The 25,856-nt window shown below is 46.5% G+C and overlaps 3 protein-coding genes across 4 annotated transcripts in view; 2 read left to right on the top strand and 1 right to left on the bottom strand.

The window, feature by feature from the left end:
• AXL (AXL receptor tyrosine kinase) overlaps nt 1-24,289 on the top strand; it is a 31,352-nt gene extending 7,063 nt beyond the window's left edge. The window contains exons 5-20 of one of the 2 annotated variants that reach the window (XM_066243084.1): nt 1,616-1,696; nt 1,827-1,942; nt 4,296-4,506; nt 4,815-4,954; nt 5,629-5,779; nt 5,990-6,016; nt 7,562-7,694; nt 7,997-8,088; nt 11,376-11,471; nt 11,604-11,681; nt 13,460-13,552; nt 13,937-14,058; nt 14,665-14,774; nt 18,827-18,986; nt 19,458-19,594; nt 22,459-24,289. In XM_066243084.1, coding sequence (XP_066099181.1) covers nt 1,616-1,696; nt 1,827-1,942; nt 4,296-4,506; nt 4,815-4,954; nt 5,629-5,779; nt 5,990-6,016; nt 7,562-7,694; nt 7,997-8,088; nt 11,376-11,471; nt 11,604-11,681; nt 13,460-13,552; nt 13,937-14,058; nt 14,665-14,774; nt 18,827-18,986; nt 19,458-19,594; nt 22,459-22,810 — 2,099 coding nt within the window. In that variant the 3' untranslated portion in view covers nt 22,811-24,289. The remainder of the gene's footprint in view (nt 1-1,615; nt 1,697-1,826; nt 1,943-4,295; nt 4,507-4,814; nt 4,955-5,628; nt 5,780-5,989; nt 6,017-7,561; nt 7,695-7,996; nt 8,089-11,375; nt 11,472-11,603; nt 11,682-13,459; nt 13,553-13,936; nt 14,059-14,664; nt 14,775-18,826; nt 18,987-19,457; nt 19,595-22,458) is intronic. The other variant, XM_066243085.1, reaches the window with a different exon arrangement.
• TGFB1 (transforming growth factor beta 1) overlaps nt 1-25,856 on the bottom strand; it is a 391,513-nt gene that overhangs the window by 290,860 nt on the left and 74,797 nt on the right. The gene's annotated exons all lie outside the window — the stretch shown is intronic.
• The window catches only part of HNRNPUL1 (heterogeneous nuclear ribonucleoprotein U like 1), a 38,283-nt gene continuing 37,570 nt past the window's right edge, over nt 25,144-25,856 (top strand). Inside the window, exon 1 of the mRNA XM_066243087.1 lies at nt 25,144-25,211. The gene's annotated coding sequence lies outside the window, so the exon portion shown is untranslated. The remainder of the gene's footprint in view (nt 25,212-25,856) is intronic.

The following is a 25,856-nucleotide window of genomic DNA, read 5'->3' on the forward strand; positions in this document are numbered from 1 at the left end:
GAGAGAGACAGGAAAAATAAAAATACATGTTAACCACATTTTTAAATAAATAAAAAATATTGTGTACTATTAATGTTAAAGTTGCACATATGAGACCAAACTTGGTGTCATTAGAAAAAAGTGTAAAGTTGGGGTTTTGTGAGGCCCTTCAGAAGTCAGGGCCCAGGGCAGACACCTGGTGAGCCCTCCATTAAATCCATTAAAGCTACCTCTGGGTGGTAGGTTCCCATTTTAAACAAGGAGGTCAGGGACAGAATGACTGAGAAGATGGGATCTGAGTAACATGTGTGAAGGAGGGGGAGTAAGGCACTTGAACATCTGTGGGAAGACATTCCAAGCAGAGAAAACAGAAATACAAAGTTCTCACCTGACCAGGTGGTGGCGCAGTGGATAGAGCCTTGGACTGGGATGCAGAAGACCCAGGTTCGAGACCCCGAGGTCGCCAGCTTGAGTGAGGGCTCATCTGGCTTGAGTAAAAAGCTCACCAGCTTGAGCCCAAAGTCACTGTCTCGAACAAGGGTTTACTCAGTCTGCTGAAGGCCCGCAGTCAAGGCACATATGAGAAAGCAATCAATGAACAACTAAGGTGTTGCAACGCGCAACGAAAAACTAATGATTGATGCTTCTCATCTCTCCATTCCTGTCTGTCTGTTCCTGTCTATCCTTCTTTCTGACTCTCTCTCTCTGTCTCTGAAAAAAAAAAAGAAAGAAATACAAAGTTCTCTAGGTGGAAATGTGCCTAACATGTGCTTCCCAGAAACACCAGGAGGCTGTGTGACCAGAGCCAAGTGGAGTGAGTGTGTGAGTGTGTGAGTGAGTGAGGGGGAATGGGGTTGGTGGGAACGGGGCTTAGAAACAAAGACCTCTACCTTTTCACACACCCACTAGAGCCTGTTTCTTAAGTGTGTGTCTATTGTGTGTCTCTGTTTCTGCATCTATGTGAGTGTACTTGTCTGTGTATGTGTCTGCATGTCTAGCTATGAATAGGTATGTTTCTGTATGTGAGTGAGTTTCTTTATATGTCCATTGGTTATAACTGTGTACATTAGTCTAGGTATCTTGAGTTTATCTATAAGTATATATGTGTCCGTGTATGCCTGTATATAACTCTGTATCTATGTGGTCTATGCATATATAGACTTTAACATTAATAGTACATAATATTTTTTATTTATTTAAATATATGAATATGTGTGTCTTGGTGTGTGAATGTGTTTCTAAGTGTGTCTATATGTATGAATATGTATGTGTATCTTTGTGTGTGCATAATTATGTGTGTCTATGTGTATATGAGTTTGTGTTTCTGTATGTGTCTATGCGTGTGTATATGTATATGGGTCTGTGTGTGTATAAGTCTACCTGTGTGTCTGCATGTATGTGTACCTATGTGTTGGGGTGTTAGGGCTGAGGCCTCAGGCATGTCCTTGTGTTATTGATGGAGGCCTGTATTCCCAATGCATTGCCTCCCCTTCCCAGATAGTCTCTCTCTAAGTAGGTGCCCCTGTGGGCTGGACTGACCCTGTCAGGCAAGGCATGGTAAGGGGTGGCCCAGCATGGCCCAAGAACCCCTTTTTTCCCCTTTGGCCCTGGACCTCACCCTCTTATGATTCCCCAGGTCTGAACAAGACATCTACTTTCTCCTGTGAAGCCCATAATGCCAAGGGGGTCACCACATCCCACACGGCCATCATCACAGGTGACAGAAAAGGGAGCTGGGGTGCTGGGTGTCAGAAGATGTAGGACTGGGTGTCAAAGCTGGGGTAGAAGGCAGGGTGGGGAGTTTTGGGCAAAGGCCCCATAGTCAGTTCTTCTCCTCATCTCCACAGTGCTCCCACAGCGGCCCCATGACCTCCGCTTGGTTTCCAGCCAGCCCACGGAGCTGGAGGTGGCTTGGACCCCTGGCCCGAGCGGTATCTACCCCCTCACCCACTGCACCCTACAGGTGAGACTCAGACTTTGCTAACCCCAATCTCAGTCTCCCTTCCACACATACCCACAAGCCCTCAGCCTCTCCCTGGGTAACCAGCCCTTCCCACCGATTAGTGTGTTGAAAGGCAGTAGAGCCTCAGGTTAAGCCAGATGTCCTATGTTCAAATATTCACTCCACGAGCTGCTAGTTGCATGAGCTTAGACAGATGACTTGACCTCTCTGAGTCTCAGTTTTTTTATCTGTAAAATGGGCTTAATGGTAGTACCTACCTTAAAGGCTTGTTGATGAGAATTCAATGAATAAATTCAAATAACAAACTTAAAATAGTATCTGGAACATAAGAAACATGTAATAAACTATTAGCTCTTTTCAGTTTTTTAAAGTATTAGTGATGTTGACTCTAGCCAGAATGGGAACTCTAAGACAGCAAGACCCAGAACCATCTCTGATCCCACTGGGTACCCTCAACCCTGCTTCTCCCACCCCTGACCACTACGTGTTGTCATTGTCTGAGGGTGAGTCTGTCTCTCTACTGGAGTGTGAGCTCTGGAAGGGCAGGGCCAGGCCATCTCAGTCACCACTAGGTCTTCATTATTGCCAACTGCCTGGCTGAGGGCCAGTCAGACCAGGGAATTTTTGCTGAAGACTACTTGACAGCTAAGATGGGCCAGACCCAGCCTTCTGCACCCAAGTTGTTCCTCCTCTAGGATAAGAAGAACAAATATGTCTGAATACAAGGTCCAGTTCTTGCCTGAAGTTCTCTATGATTTGGAAGTTGGTGAGAAAGTACCCATAATGGGATGTGATGATAATTAATAGCGACCAACTTTCATTGAGTATCAACCATGTGTTGAGCCTTGTTTTATGGCTTTAAACATATCACCTTGTATGTTTATGAAATATGGTCTAGGTTTATACCCATTTTTCAGATGAAGAAACTAAGGCTCAAGAACAACTTGTACAAGGTCACAGGCAGGAAGTGGCAGAGGTATGGTTCAAACCCTTGTCTCACGAGATCCAAATGAGGCTCCTTTTCTCCTCTGAGACCCTTTAGAGCCAGTGTTTGTTTAAACAACAGTTGTCTTTCTTACAATTTACGTGCCCTGGGCACAACCTCATTCACTTGTTATTTTAACCTAGACAGTAGTGACTGTTCATCTTCCTATTTTCAAGGTAAGGAACTGAGGACCGGGGAAGGGGGAGGGGGGAAGAGTGACCAGCCCTCCCCAGTGTGGCTAATAAGGAGGAAACTGATTCAATCCCAGATGCCGGGCCAATCTGGGAGACCTCAAATGTCAGGTCAGGCATCAGCTGTACTCCCTCCCACACCCATCCAGTGTCCTCAGGAAAGCAGAAGTGTGTCCTCTTCCCTCTGCAGATCTCACTTCCCGCTGCGCATGGCTGGGGCCGAAGCGTTCAGATGGGAGGGTCACAGGCATCCCAAGGAAAAGAGAAGTGGGAGTGGGCACGGGGAGGCTGACTGTCTGCATCCTTGTCCCCTTTGTCCCAGCAGAGGTTCCTCTTCTCATCTGCAACTGTGGGTCAGAGAGCAGGCATGGGAACAGCCTCCTTCCATCCTGCTACCCACCATCTGCCCGCCTCCTCCTCAGTCCTGGGGGTAGTATCTTCACATATGGGGGCTGTGTGACTTTGGGCAAGTGGTTAAACCACTCTGGGCTTCTTTTTCCTCACCTGTAAAATGGGAATAGAAAAAACCACAGGGCGGTTTTAAGAAGTCACTGAGTTCATCCAAGCATGTGCTTGACAGGGTGCTTGGCACATAGTTAGCACTCAAGAAATAACTGTTATTGTGATGTGTGATCCAGTTTACATGCTACACAGGTATATCCCCCAGCTGTGGCCCTGCCATCCTGACTGTGCTGTTCTCGGGGACCACTTGGATGTGCCAGCCTGTGCTGCTATGCAGGGGGTGCGGAGTTGGACACTTGTTGCTAGGCAACGTCTCTCTCTCTCTCACACACACACACACACACACACGCACAAAATACTAATAACAGCAAACAATACATACTAGCACTCTTCTAAACCCTTAGGTGCCTCATTTCAGTCAACTTTGCTAAGTAAGGAGCCATTGTTCTACCCCATTTTACAGATAAGGAAATTGAGGCTCAGAGAGGAAACATCTCGCCAGAGGTGGCTGTTGCAAGTGATGACAGAGCCACATCGTGCAGCTGAGTGGTCTCCTCGCTTTGCAGATGAAGGTGCCCATGGAGCACTAGAATGAAACTACCATACACACACACACGCACACACACATCCTTGCTGTAATAACGAGGACTACCACCATTGAGCATTGTCTGACTGTTCGTGTGATCATATCCTCATGCCCTTTTCCTCTCCCCAGGCTGTGCTGTCAGATGATGGGGTGGGCATCAGGCTGGAAGAGCCAGAACCCCCAGAGGAACCCCTCACCTTGCAAGCAGCCATTCCCCCTCACCAACTACGACTAGGCAGCCTCCGTCCTCACAGCCCTTATCACATTCGGGTGGCATGTGCCAGTAACCAGGGCCCCTCGCCCTGGACCCACTGGCTTCCTGTGGAGACACCAGAGGGAGGTAAGAAGAGGCTGGTGGGGGAGATGTTGCCCTTGGCCTCACTGGACCTTGCTCACTCACATCAGTGTCACCCCCAGCATTTCCTCTCACCCATTTACCCCACATGGATTCCATCTCCTTTCGCTTCAGTCCCCACTGCTCAGCACAGCACTGGCATCTCCCCTGGACTTCATCCCTATGCTTCTGCTCCTGGGAGGCCTGCAGAAGTTGCCCACATGCATGCTCTTTGCACCCTGTCTCCACTTCCTGGGGGAAAGGTGGTCAAAAAGAGGTAGGGGTGCCAGCTTCCCCTCTTCCCTGTCCTCCAGTGCCCCTGGGTCCCCCCGAGAACGTTAGCGCCATGCGGAATGGGAGCCAAGCCCTCGTGCGTTGGCAGGAGCCAATGGCACCCTTGCAGGGCACCCTGTTAGGGTACCGGCTGGCCTATCGAGGCCAGGACACCCCTGAGGTAGGTGCTGCTAACTGGGGTGGGATGGTGGAACTAGGAAGGAGGGAAATAAGGAGAAGATGACAGAGCAGCCATAGACAATTGTGCAGGTTGGGTAGTGCATGATTATACTCTGCATAGGAGAGCACATTGTGGGGAGGTTAAAGGGATCCAGGGGAGGGTCAGGCAATGGCAATTTACAACTTATTTTAAAAGCCTTTCAGTAGATATGTATTTTACTATGACAATTTTACAGCAGACAGTTGTATAGCATCTTGGGGAAGGGGTGCATTTTCTTATTTTCAGAAAGGTATTATATGAACAAACAGCATCCCTGGGAAGGAAAGACGGGGTGGGAAAGAGGGTGGAATTTAGAAGGGGAGGGAGAAATGGGAGTGAAAGATGAGAATCCAGTTCTTCAACAAAAGTACTGTGTGCCATGCTCTGTTGTAGGACTTGAGGACATGGAAGTGAATGAGACAAGTCCTGTCCTGGTGGAGCTGATATTTTAGTGAGCCCAGGGATGGAGAATGAAGATGAAGCAAGTGAGGATGAAAGGATAGGAAGAGGAAAGGGAGAAGGAAATAGAGACAAAGAGAAGGTTTCCATAAAAGTTTGGGGAGTTGAGGCTAAGGTTGAAGGCTTAAGAATTAGGAACCGGGGCTCTACCCTGATGCCAAGTGTGGATGTCCTAGGTGCTAATGGACATAGGGCTAAAGCAAGAGGTGACCCTGGAGCTGCGGGAGGACAGGACTGTGCCCAACTTGACAGTGAGCGTGGCAGCCTACACCGCCTCTGGGGATGGACCCTGGAGCCTCCCTGTGCCTCTGGAACCTTGGCGCCAAGGTAACTCTTAAGCCATGTCAACCCTCTTCAGCCTACCCACAGGACCTTGTCTTTACCAGATGCCCCTGACCTGTTTTCTGCAACTTTCAGTGTTACTGCAATCTGGGCTTTATTCCTACCCAGAACCTTACTGAGTCTCACTTCTTCACCCTTGTTACACCAGTCTTGCCCTTCCTGAGCATGTCCTCCCTCTGTCCTTTCTCCTCACAGGGCAAAGACAGCCAATGCACCACCTGGGTAAGGGCTTTTGTACCTTCTTTTCTCCCTACCTTCCCTCAACAACCAGTGAGGACCCCATCTCAACATACATGCTCTTTGCTCATCCCTTCTATTTTCCTCAAACTCATCACTCTAATCCTCTATTTCTTGGGTTTGTAGTCTTTAATGGAGGTGCTTGAAATAACAGTGTACTATAGGTGCTCAGTGAATGATGGGCAGATGGGTGGATGGATGGATAGATGGATGGATGGATGGATGGATGGATGGACCAACAGATGAATTATCCCTCTCATATTCTTCCCTCTCAAGTATTTCTCAACAATTCTCAAATATTTCTCTTATACCCATTGCACCCTCCTAATACTATTATAGTGCACCTCTTATAACTCATCTCACTATCCTTAAATATTTCTTTCATGCCTTCTTGCATTTTTTTGCATAACCTTTCCACACTAACCCACTTTCTTTTCCTCTTCACCCAATTATAATCCTTCATTCCTCATATATGTCTTCCAAACCCAATACATGCCCACACTTCTCATTCACAAACTCTACACACTTTTTACACACTCCCTATACATCCCACATTGTAAACACTGAAAAACTTTCAGTCCATACTATCTCTCTTTGAATACTTATCCAACACTCCTTACATGTTTCTCCCTCACCACTAGGCAATCCTAGCCCAGTCCCACTGTCTACACACATGCTGACCCCAAACTCCTGGTATACTCAGCACATGCCCGTTCTCCATTTCTTACACATGCACTGCCACCCTTTCTGCACACCCTTTCCATTAATCCCCTGTTCCTCATCTATCCTTCCTACATTTTTACATGCTTGTTGCACACTTTTCTCACACCAAAGTTAATCACTCCTTGTATCTAGCTCTTTGAATACTTCTTACTCATATACCCACGATTCCTTTAGCATTCATCTCTACACACTCCTTTGCACACCACACCCTTTTGCGCATTTATTTTACTTTATCCTTGCTATGTAAAATGCTCTGTAATCATCATATACTCCTCAAAAATATTCCTGGTCATTTATCCTAAAAACTTCACAGTTCTTGTGTGTTTATTGCACCTGCCTCATGCATCCATCCTACACTGCATGCTTTCTCTCCCCTACTTGCCTGTTTTTCTACACCCAGTTCTCCCTCCTTGCACAATTATCACACATATCACACACTCCTACACTACACTACATGTGATTTGCTCATACCTATCCCATGTTCATCCAGCCCTCCTTGCATTATTATAACCCATTCTACACAAGTTTCTCACTCCCATCCCACAATCCTTCCACACTCATCACACAAAATCGTCCATCCCACTCTTACTTCATCCACCCTACATGTTTCACAGTCCCACTCTAATGCTCTCTCATATCGCATTCATTGCATGCCCTGACCAGATCAGCTCAATCTCCCCAGCTATGTAAATGCACCTATCACAGACCTCATCAAATATGTTCACCTTCCTCCAACATCACCCCCTTGGGTCCCAGGGAGATGGACCCAGGGCCTCAGCCATGACCTGTCCCCCATGCCCCTGACAGTGAGTGAACCTCCAACCCCCTCCTTCTCATGGCCCTGGTGGTATGTACTGCTGGGAGCAGTTGTGGCCGCTGCCTGTGTCTTCATCTTGGCCCTGTTTCTTGTCCACCGGCGGAAGAAGGAGACCCGCTATGGGTGAGTTAGAACTCTGTGAGTAGGGAGGCTCATGTGGACTAGAATGGAGAACTTGGAGGCAGGGAGACAATGAAAAGGCTGGAGCAGAAGAAGAGACTACCAAGAACTAGAATGAAGGCAAGGGTCTGGGGAATGAAGAATGAATGGAATGAAGAAAGTAGCAGTCCAAGACATGTTCAGCAAACGCTAGAGGAGAGGGCAGGCAGGGCTTGGGCTTAGGATAGTGCTTGCTTTCAATGCTGGTGGAAGGAGGGGTTCCTCATGGCTCTGCCCTGTCCTCACCTCCCCCCTATTCCCCCCAGAGAGGTGTTTGAACCAACAGTGGAGAGGGGTGAGTTGGTGGTCAGGTACCGCGTTCGCAAGTCCTACAGTCGTCGGACCACTGAAGCCACCTGTAAGTGAACGCCATGCCTCCCTGCCCTGGTTTGGGGATAATGGTTATAGAGATTTAAGCTTCTGTAGATGCACGAACCAAAAGTTTCTGAAAGTCTTGGCATACTAGGATGTTAGAACCACAGACCAAAGAACGTCAGAATTGTGGAATCACATAGAACCTTAGAATAATAGAATTTTAGACAAAATAAATCTTGGAAGACTAAACCTCAGAGCCATAGGATCTTAGAACAATATGTTGATGATGATGATGATGATGATGATGATGATATAATTATGATGCTTATAGTAACAGTTGAGTTTAGTACCTCCTAAGTGACTGTTCTAAATGCTCTACACATGTCGCCTGACCAGGCGGTGGCACAGTGGAGAGAACGTCAGACTGGGATGCGGAAGACCCAGGTTCGAGACCCCGAGGTCGCCAGCTTGAGCACAAACTCATCTGGGTTGAGCAAATAATAAAGCTCACCAGCTCGGACCTAAGGTCCCTGAGCAAGGGGTCACTCGGTCTGCTGAAGGCCCACGGTCAAGGCACATATGAGAAAGCAATCAATAAACAACTAAGGTGTCGCAACGAGAAACTGATGATTGATGTTTCTCATCTCTCTCCGTTCCTGTCTGACTTTCCCTATCTATCCCTCTCTCTGACTCTCTCTGTCCCTGTAAAAAAAAAAAATAATAATAATAATAATAATAATAAATGCTCTACACATGTCACTTAATCTAACCCTCCAAGAAATCCAGTAAGGTAGGTGCATTATCCCCCCCCACACACACACTTCACAGATGAGGAAACTGTGGCATAGAGAGGTTAAGAAACTTTCTCAAGGCCACACATCTTGTCATCTGTAGAGCTGAGATTTTAAGCCAAGCAGTTTTGCTCTGAAGTCCATCAACTTTACTGTCTCTTGGAATTATAGAATGTTAGAGGTAGAATAGATCTTGGCCTAAAAAATTATAGGCTCTCCCTGTTAACCACTTCACTTTTATCTATGTCCATGTGTCTCAGTTTTATATCCCAACTATGTGTAAAATCCTAGATATTATTCTTAGCTTTTTCTTTTATTTATTTATTTATTTATTTATTTGTATTTTTCTGAAGTTGGAAATGGGGAAGCAGTCAGACAGACTCCCACATGCGCCCGACCAGGATCCACCCAGCATGCCCACCAGGGGGCAATGTTCTGCCCATCTGGGGCATCGCTCTGTTACAACCAGAGCCATTCTAGCACCTGAAGCAGAGGCCACAGAGCCATCCTCAGCACTCGGGCCAACTTTGCTCCAGTGGAGCCTTGGCTGCGGGAGGGGAAGAGCGAGACAGAGAGGAAGGAGAGGGGGAGGGGTGGAGAAGCAGATGGGCACTTCTCCTGTGTGCCCTGGCCAGGAATCAAACCCAGGACTCCTGCACGCCAGGCCAACGCTCTACCACTGAGCCAACTGGCCAGGGCCTCTTTGCTTTTTCTGATTTACTTATTTCACTTATTATTATGTTCTCAAGGTCCATCCAGGGACCTCAGAGGCCATCCAGTCAAATCTCTTCATCTTTCCATTTGGGAAAACTTAAATCCAAGGGGAAAAAATCATCAACGACACAGAGTTAGGTCTCTTCCTAGCACTCAGTGAGAAGGCTTCCAGGCCCCAGGGAGATATTAGAAGGATCTGGAACAGCCATTAATTTAAGAGGAGAATGAAGAGGAAACGAGCAAGCCACAATGATCTAATGGAATAATATGCGATGGCAATTCTCAAAGTGTGATCCAGTCCCTGGAGGTCCCCGAGATCTTTGCAGGGAGTCTGTGAGGTCAAAACTATTTTCATAATAATACCAAGACACTTTTTGCCCTTTTACACTCTCATCCTCTTACAAGGATTCAATGGAGTTGTCCAGAAGCTTCCTAATGTATGATGATGTTATTACTCTGTTGGTTGATGGACTGTGTGCTTATATATTCTTGTGTTTTAAAAATCTATTTGTTTTTATTTTGAATACAGTAAATATCTATATATATAAACCATATAAACAAGACCTCTTTTTTTATTTTACTAGGGTGACATCAATAAATCAGGGTACATATGTTCAAAGAAAACATGTCCAGGTTATCTTGTCGATCAATTATGTTGCATACCCATCACCCAAAGTCAGATTGTCCTCCGTCACCTTCTATCTAGTTTTCTTTGTGCCCCTCCCCCTCCTCCTTTCCCTCTCCCTCCCCCCCCCCCCCGTAACCACCACACTCTTGTCAATGTCTCTTAGTCTCTAAACAAGGCCTCTTTACAGTTCTTTGTAATTTTAAGAATGTAAAGGGTCCTAAGGCCAATAAATTTGGTAACTGTTTCTATACAGCAATGAAAATGAATACATTACAACTACATACAACTTCACAACAACTGTCTCATAAACATCTTGTAGAGTGAAAGAAGCCAGGCACAAAAGAGAACATAATGTGTGATTCCATGTTACTAACAAACCCAAACAAAGAAGAGTGATCTGTGGTAAGAGAAGTCAAGAAAGTGGCCACCATGAGATGACAGGTCATGTTCGGATGGTCAAGTTTTTTTGTTTTTGTTTTTTTTAGTGAGAGAAAGAGAAAGAGGGACAGACAGGCAGAGAGAGAGATGAGAAGCATCAACTTGTTGCAGCACCTTAATTGTTCATTGATTGCTTTCTCATATGTGCCTTGACCGAGGGGCTCCGCTAAGCCAGTGACCCCTTGCTCAAGCCAGCGACCTTGGGCTTTAGGCCAGCAACCTTTGGGCTCAAACCAGCAACCATGGAATGTCTATGATCCCACACTCAAGCCAGTGACTCTGCGCTTAAGCCAGAGACCTTGGGGTTTTGAACCTGGGTCCTCAGCATCCTAGATCTATATGCTCTGTTCACTGCACCACCACCTAGTCAAGTGGTCATGATCTGTTCTTGATCTGGGTACTAGTTATATGGTTGTGTTGTTTTGTGAAAATTCATCAAGCTGCTCACTTGTAATTTATTTCAGATTATATACCTCAATAAAACATTCATAAATATCATTAACAACTGGTATGGCAGGGTGCTGCCCTCTGGTGTGAGATTATATGACAGGCTCCAATCCTTTAGCTGGCCACCATGAGGAAGATTCAGGGGGTCTAGGGGAGGAGCAAGGGTGTGTGTGGGGGTACTCAGGGCAGTAGCTAGTTTTAAATAAATGCAGAGGTATTTCAGTATTTTAATAATGGGTATATGCCTACTGGTGAGCGTCGCCTGAATGTCAGCCCAGCTCCATGGCTCTGTATACCTCCACCCCCATGCAGTGAACAGCCTGGGTATCAGCGAAGAGCTGAAGGAGAAGCTGAGGGATGTGATGGTGGACCGGCATAAGGTGGCCCTGGGGAAGACCCTGGGAGAAGGTGAGTCCCCCTTAGCGTACATACACATCCCCCTGAACCACAGAGTCCTTCACTTCCCTACACCTACCCAACCACAAGAATGCAATCCCCACTGGCTCCCCTGAGGTCAGTGTCTCCCTTGGTCCCCTACAGGAGAGTTTGGAGCTGTGATGGAGGGCCAGCTCAATCAGGATGATTCCATCCTCAAGGTGGCTGTGAAGACAATGAAGAGTGAGTCTGCGCATGCATATGCACGCATGTGGGACCCTCATCCCCTAGCCTAGACCCCTTCCCTATGCCGCTAAGGAGGCAGAAGAGCATAAATGTTTACAGCAAATTAGCCCTACCACAGAATCTCAGTGTTGCCAGGCAGGAAATAAAGTCCATATCAGGTACTTCTACGGAAGAAATTTAATATGGAAAGATTACTTCAAAGGTGTAGGAAGGATTGAAGGAACACCTGGAAGCAGTGAGGTAACCTGGAGATTAACAACACCTCTCAGCCTGAAGGGTGGAGGGAGGAAGTGGTGTTTCCAGAGCCCATGGCCAGGGGCACCTGGTAGGATTTGGGAATCACAGAATTAGGGGCAACCTTGTGGGAGCTTAAAATACAAAGGAGACACAGCCACCACCAGCACAATACTAAGAAATAATAGACAGGGTGAAATACCCTGGCTTCCCTCCTCCTGCCCACCCGCCAGTTTCCCTTTGGCAAACTCCAACAGAAAACCAATAGGAAAGTGAGACCAGAAATGTAGGTTTTGTTTAGAAAGAGAGAGAGAGAGAGATCTGTTGTTCCACCTATCCATGCACTCATTGGTAGGTTTTTGTATATGCCATGACTGGGGATCAAACCCACAACCTTGATGTATCAGGACAATGCTGTAACCAACTGAGCCACCCAGCCAGGGCTGGAAAATGTAGTTAGCAGAGTAGGAAAGGTCTGAAATGAGGTACACCTAGAGTCATCATTTACCAGCTGTGTTATCTCAGGCAAGTGACTATCCCTCTCTGAGCCTCCCATTCCTCATGTGGAAAAAAATGATCGTAATGGCCTTACCTCCTAGGATGTTGTGAGGCAAAGCACTTATTGCTGGGGATGGAACACAGTACATGCAGTTAATGTGACCCTATTATTTACACACCAGAGAAGGTGAGAGCCAGTTCAGGGTCACACAGCACAGGAAGTCTATGGCAGGAAATGCTTTCCACACAGAGAAAAAGCGTAGAGGTTCAGGCTGGAGCTGGAGGTGAAGGAGGAACAATCCGTTCTGAATCACAGGGGCTAAGAGCTTGGGTTATAGTTATCCCTCACTCATTTATTTTTAAGCACTTCCCTATGTACCAGGTAACATTCTCAAACTGGATTTCAATCCCAGCTGTGCAGCCTTGGGCAAGTCACTTTGCTTCTATGAGCTAGTGTACTGAGCTGTAAAACAGGAAAAATCATATGGATCCCATGGCTGTTGGAAATATTCTGGGACACAGCCTATTGTAGTGTGTGCACATGGACCAAGAGCCTGACATTGAATTCCCCCTATTCCACTTGCAAGCTGTGTGTGCACTCAGGCAGGTTGCTTAACATTCTATGCCTTGGTTTCCCCACCTTTAAAATGGAGAAAATAGTTCTGGCCGTATAGCTTGGTTGGTTAGAACGTCGTTGGTGCAGAGGTTGCCGGTTCGATCCCTGGTCAGGGCACATACAGGAATAGATCAATGTTCCAGTGTCTCTCTCTCCCTCTTCCTCTCTCACTAAAATCAATCTATAAAAAAGAAAAAAATTAAAATGTGGAAAAAAATAGGAATATCCCAGAGGATTAAATGAGTTAATATATGTAAAGCGCTGAGTATATATAGTACCTGGCACTTAGCAATCATGTTTGGTGGAGAAGAAGAAGAAGATGATGATGATGATAATGATGAAAAAGAGAAGAAGGAAGGGGAATACTCCTTTCACCCCTTTCTCCTCCCATCCCCTCCTTCTTACCCTCCTCCCTCTCTCCCCCAAGTCGCCATCTGCACAAGGTCGGAGCTGGAGGATTTCCTGAGTGAGGCTGTCTGCATGAAAGAATTTGACCACCCAAATGTCATGAGGCTCATTGGTGAGGAGCAGCTGATTTAGGGGGGCTACAGACTTTGTGGAAGCAACACTAGAGGGAAGACGCGTCTGGCACTGGGAAGATCCAACCTCCAGGCTCCCTGTTCTAAACTCCCTCAGAGTCAGTAAACTACCCCCTCCTTCTCTCCCTCAGCTTGGAATGTGACCTCTGACCTTTCCCAGAAATAGCTAAGGTCCCAGGAGAGCTATGGAAACGTCCCTGAAAATAGTGCTGGAAATGGCTTCTCTGAAGCTTGGTCTTTGCAAACCCCCACAACAATTTGGAGGCCAGATTTGAGGGAGAGGTACAGACAGAGCTGGGAGAAGGGGTGGCTTTCCTTTCTGTCCAACTGGAGTGACAAGGCTGCCTGGCGTGGGGGCGGCTCAGGCGTCTGTTTCCAGGGTTCCGAACTAGAAGGTTTCCCGGCACCTGTGGTCATCTTACCTTTCATGAAACATGGAGACCTACACAGCTTCCTCCTCTATTCTCGGCTTGGTGACCAGCCAGTGGTGAGGGGCATTTAATTGTCCAATTTATAAGTATTGATTGAGCATCTACTCGGTACCTGGCACTACTCAGACACTAGGAAGACCGTGGTGACCACAAACTGGCTCTCATGGAGCTCTCTGCCAGTGGGGGAACCAGCAATAAACAAGTTAACAAATAAACAGGAAGATAATTTGAGTGCTAGGAAGGAATTATAGAGTAGGATGAATAGTAGGAAGGCAGGCAATTAGTTTGGATGGACCAGGAAGTCTCACTAAGGAGGTGACCTTGAAGGAGGAGCTAGTTGGTGGGAGGTGGGGAGATCTGGGAACAGCATGGGCAAAGTCTCCGAGATAGGAACAAGCATGACTTGTCTGAAAACCAGAAAAGAGTTCCTGGAAGGAGCGTTATGCAGAGGGCAAGAACAGTAGGAGTTAAGTCACAGAAGAAGCCAGGACAGGATTTTATAAGGGCCTTGTTGGAAAGGGTTGTATTTAATTCTTGGAGCCATGAGAAACCATTATAGGGCAGAGCTAAACACACACAGGCAGGGAAGAAGAAAGGGAGGAGAGATGGATCTCGGAGATTCTACTGACCTCTACTCCACTCCCTCCTGCCCTGGCCCCCAGTTCCTGCCCACTCAGATGCTGGTGAAGTTCATGGCAGACATTGCCAGTGGCATGGAGTATTTGAGTACCAAGAGATTCATACATCGGGATCTGGCTGCCAGGAACTGCATGTGAGTGCTGAGCCATCCAGGAACAAACCCAGCCCCTTAAGGAAGCCCCTTCCTTCCTTCCTTCCTCCCTCCCTCCCTCCCTCCCTCCCTCCCTCCCTCCCTCCCTCCCTCCCTCCCTTCCTCCCTTCCTTCCTTCCTTCCTTCCTTCCTTCCTTCCTTCCTTCCTTCCTTCCCAGGATGGAAGGAGGAGCTAGACACACACATTCGCCTCACACAGGTCAGAACTCAAGACTGGGATAGAGAGGTCAGCAAGGAGGCTGGGGAAGGCTTCCTGGAGGAGGTGGGTCATGAATTGAGATTTAAAGAATGTGGAGAGAAAAGGCAAGAAGGTGGACTCAGGGGGCAACATGAGGTGAATAGAGTGGTAGAGGTGACCGATTAGGGTGGTGACATTTAAACCTCATTTCTGTCCCCCTCCCTGCTGAGTGTCTTGCCTGGGTCTGCCCTTGGGGAGGGGTCATACTGGGTAAGGAGATTAGATGGGCCCATCAATGGATGGATGAATGTGTGTGTGTGTGTGTGTGTGTGTGTGTGTGTGTGTGTGTGAATCAGAATCTTCTATTAAACGTGTAAAATGTTCACAACTCTCAGAAATATGGAAATTTCTTTATTCCCCTACACTTTTTATTTTGAAAAATTCCAATCCTACAGAAAAGTTGAAAGAATTGTACAGTGAACACCCTATACCCTCCTTGTTGAAATTTTTCCATCTTTCTCCTCTTCTCTGTCTTCTCTCTCACCACCTCAACCATTTAATATTAAGTTGTCAAATTGGTGACATTTCTTCCCTGAATCTTCAGTAGATGTTTCCAAAGAATAAGGAGGAGAGTTATGCCTAGAAAGTCATAATTCTATTATCACACCTAAGAAGGTTATCAATAATTCTGTAACATAATCTAATATCCAATTCATATTCAAATTCTTCCTATTGCCTTCTGAAATGTCTTTAGGGCTATTTTTCCCCCTGAACCAGGCCCTCTTCAAGGTTTCCACATTGCATTTGGTTGTTATGCCCTTTTGGTCTCTTTTAATCTAGCATAATCTCCTCCCCACCACCACCTTTTAATATTTTAATTGTATATTTTGGTATATTCTTTTGGAAAAGACCCATCCAGTTTCTTGTAGGATGTCCTGTATATATGATATATCTGCTTCTTTATCATGGCATTTGCCTTGTTCCTCTGTTCCCTGTATTTCCTGTTAATAGAAAGTAGATCTAAAAGCTTGAATAGACTCAATCAAAATTAAATTCCTTTATATCTATAACTTGGGTTGATCCTAGTCTAGCCCCCAAGGTAACACTGACACTGAAAATCAGAGTGGAAATTAATTGTTATGCACCTGTCATTTTTAGGTTAAGTTAAAATATTGAAATATTTCCTTACCACGTTGGCAGTTGGTCACTACCCTACGCCTCCCACACGCTCCATAGCCATCAGCTTAGATGCCTGACCACCATCCCTCTCCACCCCCCTGCCATGACCCTCCTAACCTCCCCTGGGCCTAGCAGTTAAAGTTTAACTCCTGGGATATCAAGGGCCTCCAGGGTCTCTTCTAATTGGTTATTGCCCAAAGCTAGAAACCATCAATTCTAAAAAAAAAAAAAAAAAAAAAAGAATCCTAGAAACTCAGATGCAAGAATCTGGAATATTCTATTTACCATATATAAAGCACAAAGACAAGGAAAAGCAATCCATGCTGTTAGAAGTGAAGATCATGGTTAACCTTGGAAGGCTAGTTACAAGAAGGGAGGACTGGTAATATGTTTCTTTTCCATACTTAAAAAAATTAATGTGCACAATTAACTTATTTGCACTAAAGTTTCCTTCTTCAAAAAAATTATGTATATTTTACACACACTGAAATATGCACATCTTATGTGTGAGCTCAATGAATGTTTATATTTCTATAGACCCATGTAGATAACCGCCATTGTGTCAACATAAAGAACATTTCTGACCCCAGCAGTTTCCTTAATGCTCCCAGTACCTTTTCCTAAGAATAAAAGGGATAATCACTCTTCTGAACTTTTGTCACATCAACTTCTGTCACTTGTTCTTAAATGTCGTATAAATGACATCATGCAGTCTGTACTCCTTGGTGTCTGGTTTCTTTCACTCAGCATGATGTTTTTGATATTAGCCCATATCATGTGTGTGTGTGTGTGTGTGTCACTAGTTTGTTCTTTTTCTTTGCTGTGTAATGTTCCTACTATAAATGTCCCACAGCATTCTCTTTCTTAATCTGGTTGCTGTTGCCATGGGTGTGTTTGTGAAAAGTCAGTGAGCTGCTCACTTAAGATTTGTGCATGTTTCTGTATATATATATTATACATCAAGAAAAATAGTCTGAGCCTGACCAGGTGGTGGCACAGTGGATAGAGCATTGGCTTAGAATGCTGAGGACTCAGATTCAAAACCCCAGGATTGCCAACTTAAGCGCAGTTTCATCTGGCTTGGGCATGGGATCATATACATGACCCCATGGTCACTGGCTTGAGCAAGAGATCACTGGCTCTGCTGGAGCCCCCTGGACAAGGCACATATGAGAAAACAACTAAAGTGCTTCTCATCTCTCTCCCTTCCTATTTGTCTGTCTATCTATCTTTCTCTCTCTCTAAAAATAAATAAACAAACAAACAAACAAACAGTTTTTAGCCCTGGCTGGGTGGCTCAATGGATAGAGTGTCACTCCAGCACACCAAAGTCACAGGTTTGGTCTCCAGTCAGGGCATGTACGAGAAGCAATCAGTAAGTACACAACTAAATGGAACAACTAAGTGGAACAACAAATTGATGCTTCTTTCTCTCTCTCCCTTTCCCCCTCCTTCTCTACTCTCCGCCTTCCTCTATCTCAAATCAATGGGAAAACTTGTTAAAAAGAAAAAGAGGACCTGACCAGGCAATGGCACAGTGGATAGAGCATCAGCCTGGAATGCTGAGGACCAGGTTTGAAATCCCAAGGTTGCCGACTTGAGGGTGGGCTCACCAGCATGAGGTCGCTGGCTTGAGCATGAGATCATAGTTATAACCTCAAGGTTGCTGGCTTGAGCCCAAGGTTGTTGGCTTGAGCAAGGAGTCACCGGCTCAGCTGGAGCTCCCTGGTCAAGGCACATTTAATTAAGCAATCAATGAACAACTAAGGTGCTGCAACAAAAAATTGATGCTTCTCATCTCTCTCCCTTTCTGTCTGTCAGCCTGTCAGCTGTTTTATCTCTCTCTCTCTCTCTCTAAGAAAGAAAGAAAGAAAGAAAGAAAGAAAGAAAGAAAGAAAGAAAGAAAGAGAAAGAAAGAAAGAAAAAAAAAAAAAAAAAGAAAGAAAGAAAGCCTGACCAGGTGGATAGAGCATCAGACTGGGACTCAGAGGACCCAGGTTCAAGACCCTGAGGTCGCCAGCTTGAGCCCAAGGTCGCAGGTTCGAGCAAGGGGTCAGTCAGTCTGCTGTAGCCCCCTGGTCACGGCACTTACGAGAAAGCAATCAATGAACAACTAAGTTGCCACAAGGATGAATTGATGCTTCTCATCTCTCACCCATCCTGTCTGTCTGTCCCTATCTGACTCTCTGTCTCTGTCCAAAAAAAAAAAAAAGAAAGAAAACAAATGTTTTTAAGACTTTATTCACTTTAGAGAAGAGAGAAAAAGAAAGAGAGAAGGGGGGGGGAGGAGCAGGAAGCATCAACTCCCATATGTGCCTTCACCAGGTAAGCCCAGGGTTTCGAAACAGCAACCTCAGCATTCCAGGTTGATGCTTTACCCACTGCACCACCACAGGTCAGGCTGAATTTTGTTGCTGCTTTTTTTAAATCAGCGAATCAAACCCAAGAAGCTTAGGAAAGACTTTAGGGTCTGGCAAAAAGCCAGAGCTGAGAAGGCTATGGAGGAAAGAACATGTAACACAGCTCCCTCCACAAAGGGGGGAAGGAGGAACGACAGACCTCTACCCCCAAACAGGACAGCCAGGGTGAGAGATAGAGACAGGTCTGAGAGTCAGGGTAGGCGTCCTGGTGGAGGGAGCCAATGTCGTGACCCTGTCCCTCCCCTGATTCCTGGCAGGCTGAACGAGAACATGTCTGTGTGTGTGGCAGACTTTGGGCTCTCCAAGAAGATCTACAATGGGGACTACTACCGCCAGGGACGCATTGCCAAGATGCCAGTCAAGTGGATCGCCATTGAGAGCCTGGCTGACCGCGTCTACACCAGCAAGAGTGATGTGGTAGGTGCACCTCTGACAGGAGAAGGGAACAGTGGAGGGTGTGGCCTGATCATCTCCCACTGTGCCTGGGCTCACAGGGGACTGTCCCCATGGTGTGGTATGGTGGGTGACTAAGGATAGTGGTGTGGACATGCTGAGACTATGTATAGGCCCACGTGTGCATAGTGGCAGGTTCTATATGGGACATGTGGACAGTTTAGGTTAGGAGAACTGGTAAGTATGTATAGGTGTGTATAGCCAAGGTATGGAGTGTGGCACATGAAGCCATGTGTCCATTAAGTGTGTAAATGTGTACATGGTTGAGTGTGTCTGTGTGTGCACAAAAGTTACCTCTATGAGTGTGTACTTGTGTACACTGATTCTGTGAATAGCTGTGGTGCACCCACAAAAAAGCTATGTGCACATAAATATGTGCTGGGGCCTCTCTATAAAGGAGGGACACTCTAATTCTCTCCCCTCTACCCTCCACAGTGGTCCTTTGGGGTGACGATGTGGGAAATTGCCACTCGGGGCCAAACCCCATATCCAGGAGTGGAGAACAGCGAGATTTATGACTACCTGCGCCAGGGAAACCGCCTGAAGCAGCCTGTGGACTGTCTGGATGGACTGTGAGCACCCTTAGGACTCCCCCTCCCCAGATTTTGTTCCAAAACCCTAAGCACCACACATGGCCCCAACATATCTTGGATCTTCAAAAACTGTATAGAATCCCTCAGACCCCACCACCACTGCTCTATAGGGACATGAATTAACAAATGGTGTAACAGGGTGTGAATTAGCAAAAGGCTCCCTTTTCTTCTTTGCCTTGTGAGTGGAGTGTAGGCTATATCAACTCCCTCAGCCACTACTGTGCAGTGAATAACTGTACAACCTTACCTAGAGAACCTGCCTCTGAGACCCACCCCACCCCCTACTCTCAAAGAATTCTAATCTGTCCCAGACTCCTGAGCACACATGCTTTCCCCAGATGCTCTTCAACACCCAGGACCCTCTGCAAAACCCTTCAGGTTGTTATATTGAGCTTCTCCAAACTTTCAAGTCTCCTCTGAGATGTTCTCAGGCTCTTTTAGGACAGTGCTTATCAAACTTTGTTGTCTCTTGACACCCAGAGGAATAGAATATTTATCCAGCACTTAGGGGGTAAAGAGACGATGTTGCTGGGTCAGAAGGCGATAGCCTGGGACCGAAGATTCCCCAGGTCCTCCATGGGTGTCCAAGAGCTGAGGGGAGTGACAATAATAGCTAACATTTCTCTTTTTTTTATTTTATTTCTTCATTTTTAGAGAGGAGAGAGAGAGGGAGAGAGAGAAACAGAGAGAGAGAAGGGGGAGGAGCTGGAAGCATCAACTCCCATATGTGTCTTGACCAGGCAAACCCAGGGTTTCGAACCGGCGACCTCAGCATTTCCAGGTCGACGAATAGCTAACATTTCTATAGAACTTGCTAGAAGGCACTGTTTTAGGTACTTTGCATGTATTAACTCATTTGGTCCTTCCAGTGGCCATATGAAGTAGATTGGTAGCATTATTATTACCATTTGCAGATGAAGAAACTGAGGTCCACAGAGTAGGATATATCACTTGCCAAAGGCTACATAGCTGGTCTATTAGTTATCTATACCTCCAAATCCAGTAGCTTAAAACAGCAAGCAAACCTCACAGTTTCTGAAGGTCAGAGTCTGGGAACAGCTTAGCATGGTGATTCTGAATTAAATTTTCTAATGAAGTTAAAGTAAAGATTCAAGGTGATTCTGAGTCAGAGTTTCTAATGAGATTACTGTCAAGATGGGGCTGCATGGCCCTGGCCAGTTGGCTCAGCGGTAGAGCGTCGGCCTGGCGTGCGGGGGACCCGGGTTCGATTCCCCGCCAGGGCACATAGGAGAAGCGCCCATTTGCTTCTCCACACCCTCCCTCCTTCCTCTCTGTCTCTCTCTTCCCCTCCCGCAGCCAAGGCTCCATTGGAGCAAAAATGGCCTGGGCGCTGGGGATGGCTCCTTGGCCTCTGCCCCAGGCGCTAGAGTGGCTCTGGTCTCGGCAGAGAGACGCCCCCTGGTGGGCAGAGCGTCGCCCCTGGTGGGCGTGCCGGTGGATCCCTGTTGGGCGCATGTGGGAGTCTGTCTGACTGTCTCTCCCCGTTTCCAGCTTCAGAAAAGTACAAAAAAAAAAAAAAAAAGATGGGGCTGCAGCCATCTGAAGGTTAGGACTAGACGACTGTTTTCAAGGTAGCTCACATGCATGACTGGCAGGAGGCCTCCGTTCCTTGCTACGCAGACTCTGCCATAGTGTGGTTTGAGCTTCCTCACAACATGGTGGCTGGCTTCCCCCAGATGAACATTCTAAGAAAAAGAGTAATGAGGAAACCACAGTGCCTTTTACAGGCTAGTCTCAGTTGTCACATACACTATCACAGCTGCTGAGTTAGCGTCACGTCAAGAAGTCCAGCTCAGACTTAAGGGGAGGAAAGTTTGGCTTCATATTTTTCTTCCTTTTTTAAGGTTTTATTATATATTGATTTTAGAGAGAGGAGATAGAGACAAAAAGGCAGGGGAAGAGAAGGGGGAAACATCAACTTGTTGGTTGCTTCTCTTATGTGCCTTGACCAAGCAAGCCTGGAGTTTTAAACCAGCAACCTCAGCATTCCACGTTGACACTTTATCCACTGCTCCACCACAGGTCAGGCTAGGCTCCATCTTCTGAAAGGAGGAATGTCAAAGAATTTGAGCACATATTTTAAACCAACACAGCTTGCAAGTGTTTGATGCCTTTCTGTCCTGGGGAGCCACATTGGAAAGCTCTGTTCTAAAACACTCCCACTAGAGCCCTGGCCGGTTGGCTCAGCAGTAGAGCGTCGGCCTAGCGTTCAGAGGACTCGGGTTCGATTCCCGGCCAGGGCACACAGGAGAAGCGCCCATCTGCTTCTCCACCCCTCTGCCGCACTTTCCTCTCTGTCTCTCTCTTCCCCTCCCGCAGCCGAGGCTCCATTGGAGCAAGGATGGCCCGGGCGCTGGGGATGGCTCTGTGGCCTCTGCCTCAGGCACTAGAGTGGCTCTGGTCGCAACATGGCGACGCCCAGGATGGGCAGAGCATCGCCCCCTGGTGGGCAGAGCGTCGCCCCTGGTGGGCATGCCGGGTGGATCCCGGTCAGGCGCATGCAGGAGTCTGTCTGACTGTCTCTCCCTGTTTCCAGCTTCAGAAAAATGGAAATAAATAAAAAATAAAACACTCCCACTAGAATACTGCACCATACCCAGAGAGATTTCACAAGACCCTTTCCAGCTGCAAAGTGTACCAAGAACCTCTCAGAAACTCTTGAGAATTCTTCAGTCTTCCTAGATGCCCCCTAATTGCTATAGTTCCCTCCAGTCGCATGAAATGTCCCTGGTCCCCTGAGTGCCCTCAATTTCCCCAAAACTCCCAGAATGCTTTCCTTCTAAGCCCCTGCTCAGTCTCCCACCGCTCATGTTCTGTCCTAGGTACGCCCTGATGTCCCAGTGCTGGGAGCTAAACCCGCAGGACCGGCCGAGTTTTGCAGAGCTGCGGGAAGATCTGGAGAACACACTGAAGGCCCTGCCCCCTGCCCAGGAGCCTGATGAAATCCTCTATGTCAACATGGATGAGGGTGGGAATCATGCTGAACCACTTGGAGCTGCTGGAGGAGCTGACCCCACAACCCAGCCTGATGCTAAGGATTCCTGCAGCTGCCTCACTGCAGCTGAGGTCCATCCTGCTGGACGCTATGTCCTTTGCCCTTCTACAGCCCCTGGCCCCACCCTGCCTGCTGACAGGGGCTCCCCAGCACCCCCAGGGCAGGAGGAAGGAGCCTGATACAACCCTCCACCTGGGACTTCCTTTCAGAACCCAAGCTAGACACTGCCACTGGGGGATCCCCCCTATGTTTCCATTCCAGGCCTTACTCCCAACTGCAGCCCTCTCTTCCTTCCTGTTCCACTTCCATTCCACACAGATCCTCTCCCTTTCCACACCTAATGTCTCCACGTGTAAAAGGAAGGAGTTGGATTGCAATACCTAAGAGTCCTCCTAGTTTTAACATTCCAAGATTCTGGATTCTAAGCCTTAAAAAGTCTAGGTTCCAGGTTTCAAAGATGCTATGAATCTTCGGTTCTAAGGACCTGAAATTCCAAAGTCTCTAATTCAAAGTGCTAAGATTCTAGATATGGAAGTTCTAAGGCCTATATTCTAAAGCTCTGAGATGCTATGGCACTAGATTTTTCTGATTTTAAGATTCTTGATAAAGCCTGTAAGTTTTGGGGTTCTAAAGTTCTAAGATTCTAGTCCTCGAAATTAAGATTCCATGATGCTAGATTTTATTTTCCTTAGGGTGTAAGATTCTAGATTCTAAAACTCTACAATTCTATACATGGAGGTTTTAAAGCCTAATGTTCTAAAATTTTATTTTCTAAGCTTCTTAGAATACATAAATCCTCTGGATGACTCTAGACTCTAGAACCTTCAAGATTTTACCTTCTCAAGTTCTAAGATTCTAATGTTGATCAATTATAGGCTCTAAAGCTATTTGACCCTCAAAGCTCTTGCTATGAGATTCTGGATCCTAAATGCCTAAGATTCTAGAATCTGCAATTCAAAACTTTTAAGAATCTCCAAATGGAGGTTCTATGTCTAATGTTTAAGATGTGATGTTCTAAGACTTAGTCTAAGAACCTAAATTCTCTGTGTCTAAGATTCAACATCAGAATCTTCCAAGTTCTAGTTCTAATTCTTTAAACTCTAAGATTCTAATGTTCAGTTCCATGTTCCAAAGCATTCTAGATTCTATCAGTCCAAGATTCTGGATTCTCAGCATCTAAGGTATTCTAAGACTCTACTACAGTTAGTTGAGACTAACTAGATACCAAAGTTCTAATCATTTCTAATGTTAGACACCATTAGGTTCTATGCTGTATTCTTCCTTTCTAGGAGTTCGGTTAAGGGTCCAAGAATATGCATTGCCAAATCTTAAAATTTGGGGCATTCAAGTTCTAAGATTCAAATGTTTTAAGGTTTTAAAGGTCTACAGGTCTCAGACTCCAAGGTTCCAAAGTTGTAATTCTATAGCATTCTGTCTGACCCTCCCTGAGCCACCTCTGCTTCTTCTCCCCTCATGTGGGGGTATGCCCCTCTCAAGCTTGTGCAATGCATTAGGGATGCTGCCCTTCCCTAAGGGACAATCTTCTTCCTTTTGGGCCATGCTGCCCCCCTGAGCCAGTCCCTCATACCCGCTGTACAGAGTGTGGGCCCAGGCACCTCCAGAGGGGCTAAGATCACATAAAACTTTGTATATTCACACTTCTGTCTCTTCTTGTCTCTCTCAGTAGTCATGTGATCTCCCTGGCAATTCAGTTTCCCCATCAGTAAAAAGAAGGGTTTGATGGGATCTAGGAGTTCTCTCTCTAAAGAAGGTAGAAATGAACAGACACATAAACAAAAAGTCATGCAAGCAAAGGAATGCAGACTCTCCAAAACTCCTAGTGAAGAACAGGCACATAAACAGTTCTTACAGAGACACCCATTCCCTAAAGCCCTGGTTGGCAAACTGCGGCTCACGAGCCACATGCAGCTCTTTGGCCCCTTGAGTGTGGCTCTTTCACAAAATACCACGTGTGGGCGCTACCTCGATAAGGAATGTACCTACCTATATAGTTTAAGTTTAAAAAATTTGAATTTCTCAAAAGAAATTTCAATCGTTGTACTGCTGATATTTGGCTCTGTTGACTAATGAGTTTGCTGACCACTGCCCTAAAGTAACAGACACATGAATTAATGGACATACTCAAGAGTACTTGGTCACAAATATAGGACACTAAAATTCAGACAGAGTAACAGAGACATATAAAATTACAGATACAAACATATTTATAAACATTTGCACAGACAGATACTCACCAGGAGTAGGAAGAAACGAGTAACACACAGAGTAAAGACAAAAATACTCAAACATAGAGTACCCGACCCAAAAAGAAACTCCTGCCAAGACAGGCCCAAACTGTTTTGCATCCATGGCTGACACACTTTCCTGGGTGTGTCCCACAGCCTATGGAGGAGCTCTTGGCAGCGCCGGGACGCCCCCCGGTGGCGGCTCCTGAGAACCGAGAACAGTTCAATCCGGGCCACAAACTTTTTTAGGATAAATCTGAGGGAAGCTGGGAGGAGAAAGGAAGTCCGACGTGGGCGATAGGCGGGGTGTCTGGACTGGAACCTCCGGGCCCACGTGAGTGTCTGTCCCGCTTCTAAGTGGGTGCTGTGTGTCTAGGCTGTTGTAGTGTAAGGTTTTAGTGTAAATGCCGTGTGTCTTTATCATTTGATGCCGCCTGCCCGTGCAGATTTTAGGGGGCGCATCTACACTGCAGTTTGGTATATTGTCCCCTGAACTGATGCATGTGATCCGGTCTCACGATCATTTGTTTATTTGTGTTGTGTGTGCCTTTGTCTATGGAGAGGTTGTGTGTGAGTTCTGTGGGTTTAAGGTAAGGCTCAGTGGGCAGCCGGCGTTTGCATGTGTATCTCGATTGTGTATCTTACAGGAGAGTTTGGTGTCTTTTCAGTTAGAGGCGACAGGTGGTGCAGGGTTAGACACTGTGAAACTGTGGTGTTTACATTTAGTAGCTTGAGGCTTAGCTATGGACCTGTGTGTTTGAGCTTCTCAGTACAGGCGTCAAACAGCCAGATATACTGAACTGCAATTTAGAGGACTTGGGGTAGGACCCGCGACCTTCTGGAGGCCTACCTTCCCAGAGATACCACTTACGGTACCAGCCATAGAGGAGGAAGGTAGCGAAGCTATGATCGTGGAAGGAGGCACCCACTGAGATGTACTATCAAGGGGAGAGGGTGCGATTTCCTTTATAGCTTTTCT

Source organism: Saccopteryx bilineata, chromosome 9 (assembly GCF_036850765.1).
Source record: "Saccopteryx bilineata isolate mSacBil1 chromosome 9, mSacBil1_pri_phased_curated, whole genome shotgun sequence".
Taxonomy (NCBI): Eukaryota; Metazoa; Chordata; class Mammalia; order Chiroptera; family Emballonuridae; genus Saccopteryx; species Saccopteryx bilineata.